Consider the following 9220-nt stretch of genomic DNA (forward strand, 5'->3'; position numbering starts at 1 on the left):
CCAAATGGTAGCCAGAGAAGCGCCGAGTACGGAGGTCCCACACCCCACCTCCTAGCCACGCTGCCTCCTTAGTCATCCAAAAGAGCCAGCTGGGATGACCAAGGAGGGTCTTCACCTTTCATTGATTACACATGGGATATTCACCAATGCCACGTGTCATGCTCGCATACCAAGGGCCTTTTATTTCCATCAACCAAGTATATTCCTCAGGCACCGCGTGGGGGTTTGGACCACACCAAGGCCACATAGGCCTATACTGCCAACACCCCCCCATGGTCCAAACACCACAAGGCACATTAAATGGACTCCCCACAAAGGTGGTTCCCGTCAGAGGGTTCAACAGCCGCCAAAAACACAACTGCCCACACACAGCCACCAATCAAATACTTAGACAATTCACCAATGACTACTGCAGGCCATCAATTCCCGCACTAGCCGCAATTAAGCCGTGAAGTACCGCTCTCATTAACCAAACAGGCACTGCAGTCGAAGGACCCAAATGAATGGGACTCATACCTTTTCCTTTCACTCACTCTCAGTGATCTAGAAGCATATTATAAAAGGGACAGGATTCACAACTCCTCACGTGCTGCAATGGCCGAAAGAGCTTTTTTCAAGAATGGAATCATGGTTTACTCTTCACTCACAGCCACAGGACCTACATGGCACTTCCACTCTCTATGACAGCCTCAATTCTTGCATGATTTTGTATAAGTTTTTCATAGGATTTCATCTTGATTCTATGTATCGTGGTCATACTAAATAGAATTTCAATTTATAAAAGTAATTTTAAGATTTATTGCCTATGACAAAGCCCCTTTTTTCTTGCATTTAAAAGGTTGCAGCATAAAATTGTTTCGGCAAGGTAATCCATGGCAAAACAAGCCTTCTCACACGTTTATTTTTCTATATGTATCACATAACCTTCAAAAGCATTGACCATAAAGATCATGAAGAAAAGAAACAGCACAAAACCTTATTATGATGGACCCCACAGCAATAGGCCAGCCATGCAGCAGTCCCTATGTACTTCAATAGTTTTAAGTTTTAATATAGTTCACAACAGTCCCCATGGTGATGACTTACAATGTTTGGATGTTTAAGAACTGAGCCGTCTCTGCATATCTGGCACCAACTGCCATCAGCCTCCAACTTTACACTTCCAGCCCAATTTTTGACCTCCACCACATAAAGTTTTCTAGAAACATCCATTGTAATAGATAACAATCCAATGAAATGGCCGTAACAGCATCTATCAAACACAGCATGCGTAAACTAGGCAAGCATACTCAATTCAAGCTTTCAAAATACCTCTTAGTAAGAATCACCAAGTCAATTTCCATGCGTCCTCGATGACCTGAATCTGGAATCCGTAATGCATGAAAAATTCGGATTCCAGAAAATCTTTGCAGCCTGCAAAATGGATACCTTGAAACTCATATAGAAAAAAACAAAATTTTGGCAAAGGAAGGGGGTGCAGGGAGGAAGGAGTTCAATTGGATAAGCATTTTTAATACACAAGGAACAACTTATTGAGTTCGCTGCTTAGGTACAACACACACACGCATGCACGCACACACACACACACACACACAAGAGACTCGCATCACCAAGTATCTTGACTACACTTTCTTCAAAACCCACTATTTGACTATATAACACTTCGTATCTTTATCCACTGCTTGCCACTAAGTTCTCAATCACATACAAACATAAATATGCAAATAACTAACATGTGGCCAACCCTGACTCAATCCAGCAATCCTCCTCTCAAACCAAGAGTAGGACAACACACTGATGGCAGAATGATCTCGACCATCAACCAAGATCGCTCGACATGTTCCCTTCCACAACCCAACTAAAATCCCCATGGATATAGGCATGAATTGCTTTCAAGGCAAACAACACATCTCCTTCTACACTTCATCACACAGACCTCCAGCAACATAGAAGTGAATTGCTCAACACAACATAAAACTGTCTAATTAACAACCAAAATACTACCAAAATCCTATAGACACCCTTACGACTGCACTACAGGTATTAGAAAATGCAAGATCTAGAAAACATAGAGATCATAAGAAGCAAAAGCTTATGTTGGTTCTGCAATAAGCGTTGTCTGTATTCTCTTGTTTGATCTATAAAACACTCTGCTGAACCATTCTCCATAACCATATTTGCTTCTGTTGGAGAGCATGGGAGAGACTGAGAGGAGAGGAGTGTACACACAAGAGCCCCCCATCTAGGCTCTTGCCTTCTAGATGGCAGATCACAAGATGCCATGAATGTAAAATTACTTTTGTCGGTCCATCTTTCTAGTTCCTTCCGATCACAAGTGTGTTGGAAAGGTCACCTCCCCATCTGTAAGTCCCCCATATGAGGAGAGCAAGGGGGGGGTGTACCTAGGGAAAGATGGGGCTGCCACATGGGCTGCCATGTGGACAGCACACAGAAAAGTGGACCTAGAGCAAAGGTGCCTGTTTGGAGGTGCCTATGGACCAGATCCAGGGGCTGGAGAAGGCTCTGGAACAGGTCGGCCAGCAGGGCAACAGCCAAGGTAGGCTGCAGCAGGGAAAGGGGCTGCAAAGGGGCAGTCCCCTTGCTGGTTGGCTGGCCAACCAGGTCGGCCAGCACACAGACCCATGGAGGGTGCCCACAGCCCCAAATCTAGGGCTGTAGGTTGGTTTACAGTCCAGCAGCAGTTGGCCATTTTGGCCCTGCTGGGTCGGTACATATGGGGGGCTACCAGCCCCTATAAAAGGGGGCCCTTAGGGCCTCATTCTCCAGCCACCAGGGCAGCCTTCAGAGAGCAGGTTTGGAGCAGAGGAGCAGCAGATTGCGGCCTACATTCTGGAGGTCCAAGCAGGCTGTATGCTGCAGACAAAGAGCTTGAAGAAGGGCTGCACACCTAGGCTGACACTCAGGGCGGCAAGGTGCGGGGATCAGGCTCAGAGACTAAAGTCTACATACGTTCGTCAGGGAGCACGTGGACTCACGGATCTAGTAGTGCCACGGAGTTTTGATGGGGACAAAGGACCACGATTTGGTGGGACTTTGGCCCTCTATTGTACTGTGTCCATTGGACGGAAATATTTTGTTGGTCCTACATCTCTCTTGAGCATTGTCTATTTACTGATCTGCACATATATGTGAAGCACATTAAGTACCAATGTGTGAGCTCCTGGGATATTCTATGAGTCTTCCACTATGCATACCCTCTATTTGGTTGATTTCTAACATGGTATCAAAGCCCAAGTACGAGGCTCACAAGTGTGGGAGCTTGAAGGCAAGGACCTTGCTGAAGGACGACCTTGATTAAAGGCTCTAGAGAATTGACTTCCACGACTAGAGGATTGTGCCCTTGCAACACGGAGGGTGACTAACGTCTAGTCAGATGTGTAAAGAGTTGTTGTCTATGGACGGTGGTGTTAGTTCTCGGATTCGCTGTGTAGAATTACAGCAAGGATGTCGAAGTCAAAAGCCCCTTCATCCACTGCTCTTCTTAGTCATGTTCCTTCTTTCACTATCCTTAACTTTGGAGAGTCCGAGAAACTAGATGGGACCAATTATCCTATTTGGAAGGTGAAGATCCGGAGCCATTTAGTGGCTCGGAAATTATGGAAGCTTACAACAAGAACGAAGGCAAAGCCGGAAGATGTGATGGACAACAAGGGGAGGATACTTGCACAGGTAGATGCAGATGAACTCGAAGCATGGGAGGATAGAGATGCCCAATCCTTGGCCTTGATCATAAGGACAATGGCGGACTCGGTGATTCCTCATATCCACATGACAGATACGTCAGTAGAGGCATGGGCCATTCTGAAGGATCTGTATGAAACAGATAATACACCCCGGATCTTGACTCTTCAACATCAGCTCTACAACATGGGTATGAATGATGGAGATTCGGTTCATGATCACTTGACGAAAGTCAAGCTGGTGAGAGATCAATTAGCATCGCTTGGTGTGAAGGTAGACTCAAGCCAATTGGCCTTGCTAATACTTGTGTAGCGGGGAGCTTAAGAGCTTCGTTACAACTGTGACACTAGGAGAGAGGAACAAACCTCTGACCATTGAGAAGTTGGGTCCCTTATTGCTACAGGGAGAGGCTCGGGAGAACCTCTATAACAAAGAAAACAACGACAAGGCATTGTTAGCAAAGGACAAAGCCGGCAAAGGACAGGGCAAGCCTAGCAGTGGCAAGCCCAAGAAGGATGACTCTGGAGATGAAGAGGAAACTTCTAGCAGTAAGAAAAGGAAGCAGAAAAAGAAGTGCTTCTATTGTGATCAGCCAGGCCATTTTGCGAAGGATTGTAGAAAGAAGAAGGCGGATCAAAAGAACAAGAAGGAGTCCAACCTCAGATTCATATGGTGAGTCAAGAGCTTTGGTTAATTCTTGGTGACATCTCATTGTGTTGTTGAGGTAAGATATGCAGACCTAGAAGTCGCAGCAGTGAGGATGTCTGATATTGAGATGTGGGCTGATGAGGAGTCGAAAACCTCTGTGTAGGTGAAGGACAACAAGGGGTGCTTGGACTCTCCAGGTGCTTGGCAATTAATACTAACATGAGGGTGGATTCCGTGGAGTGCCTTAGGATTTCAGGTTCAGCTAGATGCTGTAATTCAGAAGGGGCATTATGGGACTACACAGGTCATTGGTATGTGCCTCTATGAGGTGAGCATGGTTTGCTTTTAGAGCAAGCACATAGGCAAGACGACGTTCTGGTATGTACTTTGTGAAATTAATTTGAGCCTTTATAACTTTCTGTGGGGAGAATCTGCTCTTCATGTGTCTCAGAAAATGCAAGATTGGAAGACATATGCTTGGAAGGCAGAAGGGGAAGTGTGGGTGCTTCTTCAAATCTCAAAAGCAAATCGTTGGCAGGTGATTATCTGGAGATATTCTTTGGATTTCATTTCTTGAGATGGTTCTTTTGCTGCCTTGCTAGAGGGAGGATGGGTTGAAACAGACCCTGAAAGCATGGTGCTTGGAAGACTCCCTGCTGTTCACTCATTATGAGGGGGACATATGGAAGATGATGGCATCTTGATCATTCGAGCTCGAAGGCACAAACATGACTCAAGGTGGTGGTGCCATCTAGTACTAACTTGGATGGACTTGTGTACCACAATGGTTTGCTTGGACCGGACCTAGAGGAGCAGGAGCCACTGGCTGAAATAACAGGAATTGGAATCGACACCACATTATTCCAAAGGGCTTCATCATGGGAGCTGCTGGAGCAACTTCATCGACAAGTTGGCATTAGGCCGAGATGTGTCCGTGAGAGGGGGTGTTGGAAAGATCCCCTCCCCATCTGTAAGCAAGCCCCCATATGAGGAGAGCATGGGGGATTTAAGCAAGTTGATGTAGGGGTCCCCTATGATTAGTAGGCATGTGGTGCAGTGTGAAGAACTTTCCCATAGATATCTTCGCCCCTTGAGTAGGCCTCTTGAGGATGACTCGTTGGACATAAAAGATAGTGATGTGGTACAGTGTTGGGAACCTTCCGATAGGTATCTTCGGCCCTTAAGTAGGCCTCTTGAGGAGTGACACGTTCGAGGCACAACAAGCAAGGTCCCTTTAGCGTGCACATAAAGTTGACAAATGGCATTACTCTTTTCTGCAACGCTCTTGTACATGGCCTTTCCTTGTACACAACTTCACATTCCAAGCACACGGAAACAAATCTATGACACGGAGAAACAAAGGAGGTATAATATTTCAATAACGGTATAATATTTCGATGACTTTGGTATCGTATGCATTTCCTGGAGACATTCTCAAACCACACCTATGATCCTAACTGCTATAAGGCAAACTGGAACTATAAGTCTCAGTGCACCTCACTGGCCCGTGAATGCCAGGGAGTTAGTAAGAATACGATGGAAGGCCATAGCTTAGGCGGGAGAAGGTAAATTCCAGAAATGCAACGGACGTTGCATTTAGAACGCGCTTTGATGCTCCGAGTAGCTGGATCACGCTAGCCAACGAGAATGCTGGAAACGAGCCCAGAACAACGATCAGGCTTTACGGTTAGAAGGAAACGAAAGGGAATTTAAGCATCTACGATAATATGCGCAGACAAACGCACGCTCCACAACGGATGTCAAAAGAATCAAGAAGCTAATTCCGTCGTAACAATTTTGCTGGTCATTCCAAGATACAGACGAAATGGAGATGAAGAAGCGAACTCACGCATTGAACATTCGGACGGTGGCCAATCGCTCCGCACGATCGGGGTCGGAATCGTGTTGGAGCGTTGGACGCCATGGCGGAATTATGAGCGATCGCCAATGGCCGGAAAGAGCAAACAAGGCGGCAGCCGCAATGCCAAAGATCCAGAATTTGGCGAGCGACGATACAAATCGTGGTGGCTGCTGATGAGCAGCCGCTGAGAAGACGATCGCCATGGCAATGATCAGAAGAAGTGGAGCATGGCATTGGAACTTAGAAGTTGTATAGGTATATATATATATATATGGTGAAGAAAGACGAGATGCTCCGCAGACTCACCTTTAAGTAGTTTATTTATAAATTCATACCCTAATTTGGCGCGCACTTTCCCATGCACACCGAGACAAAAACCTCTCAAGTATGTCCCCCCATACATTTGTTTATATATTTACATTTTTCAATATATATATATATATATATATATGTATATATATATAATGTAGATATATCAATGCATATATATATATATATCCATTGACATATCTACATCTACATCTACATTATATTTATTAGCAATGTTAAAAAAGTGTCCCACTCACTTTGTTGCCATGTGGCCCCTTCTATTTTGGTTCTTTCTCTCTCCCACACACACTCACTCACACACACTTTCTTTTTTTAAGAATCTCTCTCTCTCTCTCACTCTCTCTCACACACACACACACGGAGTTTGTAAATCATTCGAATTTTCTCATACATGGCTTCCATCACATGTGTTGTAAATTAATCATTTATTCATCTTGACAATAGTTTTCCTTTGATAGAACCAACTTGAAGGCAGTGCTCACGAGTACTTGTACTCACTTGTTTATTTGTTTATTTATTAGCACTGCCCTGCTAGGGGCAGACTATAGCATCAGGAATTGTTTTCCATCTAAAGCGGGTGTGACCTTCTCTCTCATCGTTTGGTAAAGGAAACTTGTTGTTTTCATCGTTTCGCTTCTCTTCCTTTATCTTCTTCTCAATCTCGTCTTTGAAGTTTCGTCCTTTTCAGATTGTTGCTCGTTCATGCTTCTTGTCATTTGGCTTTGGATTTCTCTGAAGAAAAGTCGATCTGTTGCTCATTTGTTCGTGCTTCTTCTTGTTTGGCTGTGGATTTCTCTGAAGAAAAGTCGACTTGGTGGTCTTGTGTGTATGGTGATTTCGATTTTCTCTATCATTCACTTGTTCGTCTGTTTGCTCATGCTGATTTTTACATCTATTCGGATCTCATTCTTCACGTCTCGCACCAGTAAACAAAGATTCCGAGACTGCTTCTTGGGTCTCACATTATCAATCTGTTTCGGGCGGTAGCCAACACATATCACTCTCTATCTCTCAGGTTAGATACGGAGCTACTACATCATTCGTCTCGGGGTCTCTCTCATAATAATCTATCCCTTTCTTACAGCAACCGGCAGTAATCAATCAATCTTCGTCGCTCCCTCCATCCCAAGCTAAATGTTGAGCTACTCTCTCTCTCTCTCTCTCTCTCTCTATATATATATATATATATATATATATACATATATATACATGTATATACATATATACATATACATATATACATATATACATATATACATATACATGTATAGGTATGTATGTATATGTACATACATATACATATATATGTATATACATACATATATATATACATATATATGTATATGTATGTATATGTACATACATATACATATATATGTATATACATACATACATATATATATATATATATATATATATACATACACACAGACACACACTCGATACTCAGCTACTCTGTCTACTTCTCTTTGCCTCTCCCTTTCGCTCTTTCTATCTCTTGGGCTAAGATTGAGCTACGCTCGCTAAGACTCTCGGTTGGAAGGGATGACATGAAACTACTGCCGAGCTCAATTCTCCTTGTTCCTCCTGGCATCGCCTTTTCCTCTCCCCCTCCCCCTCCTGGCAATCCCTCCACTCCTCCCTCGGTTTCCCTCCTCCCCCCTCCCTCTACACTCTCCTCGGCTCCCCTGCCTCTCGTTCTTTCTCCTGGCATGCCAGCCGGCTCCTGTCTCTGCACGCTAAACGCCAACTCACATGCCAACGTCCTCACCTGCGCTTGTATGGGCCTTGAACCAATAACTCCCATTGGTTGGGCATGTGTCACATCTATTCCAAAGATAGCTTCTGCCTCTCCAAGAGCTCCTTCGTCTATCATGCACTTTGCTCCAGCTCCACCCTCTTCAGCAGGCTGGAAGATCAATATAACTATGCCCCGGTTCAACAAAGACAAGGCAATAGGCTACTCAAAACAATACTCTCATCAATCATTCAAATGTATAAACGTACAACGTAAATTAGATGTAGAAAGGGCATTACAAATCATCGCAGCTCCTTACTTGCAATTTGTCAAGGCATTGGTGTAATAGTTTGGTAGCGCTAAGGAGCATTGCTATGTGCGCATCGTGCCCACAAGCATGCATTTTTCTAGGAACTCACATCCCATTGAGAGATATTTGGCAGAGATGCTCACATCGAAGATGCCCTCAGCCACCTCAGTCAATTAATGAGGAAACAAAAATGGGGGCTCTTGTTTGATGTGGGACACTCTTGAACATGCTCTCATCCTCACATACTTGGAAACATAGGCTCCATACATTTTAAATCATTGTACATCCTTTAGCCTCAAAGCAACCTTTCTCATCTTTTGCTCATGTGGTCTCCTATCCCTTTCACTTCTATCTTTCTCCTCTCTCACTTCCTTAAGGCCCCCTGGTTTCTCTCTCCCCCCTCTTAAAGATACATTCCCCCATTATAGAATACGATTCCTCTTCATGGATAAGGTTTCTCTAATTGTAGGATATGCTCAACATGGATACACATGGTAAAGAGAAAGTTTCTAGAATAGAAAAATCAAGGAGAAAGCTTTTCATCTACAATTGTACTTGTCAATACTTTAAGTTACATACGAGTACTTAGACCTGTCTACAATGGGTTTTTTTTCCAAATTCTTCAAGTGTG

The 9220-nt window shown here is 44.1% G+C and overlaps 1 protein-coding gene across 1 annotated transcript in view; it reads right to left on the reverse strand.

Annotated features, from left to right (window-relative positions):
* Positions 1-6453, reverse strand: part of LOC147902848 (uncharacterized) — a 52517-nt gene extending 46064 nt beyond the window's left edge. The window contains exons 1-3 of the mRNA XM_087374224.1: positions 6200-6453; positions 1312-1413; positions 1087-1198 (exon numbers count right to left, since the gene is read on the reverse strand). Of these exons, the coding sequence (XP_087230350.1) occupies positions 1087-1198; positions 1312-1413; positions 6200-6414 (429 nt within the window). The 5' untranslated portion in view covers positions 6415-6453. The remainder of the gene's footprint in view (positions 1-1086; positions 1199-1311; positions 1414-6199) is intronic.
* Positions 6454-9220: the final 2767 nt, after the last annotated feature.

Source organism: Dipteris shenzhenensis, chromosome 4 (assembly GCF_047967505.1).
Source record: "Dipteris shenzhenensis isolate YYH24624 ecotype China chromosome 4, Dip_SZ_1.0, whole genome shotgun sequence".
Taxonomy (NCBI): Eukaryota; Viridiplantae; Streptophyta; class Polypodiopsida; order Gleicheniales; family Dipteridaceae; genus Dipteris; species Dipteris shenzhenensis.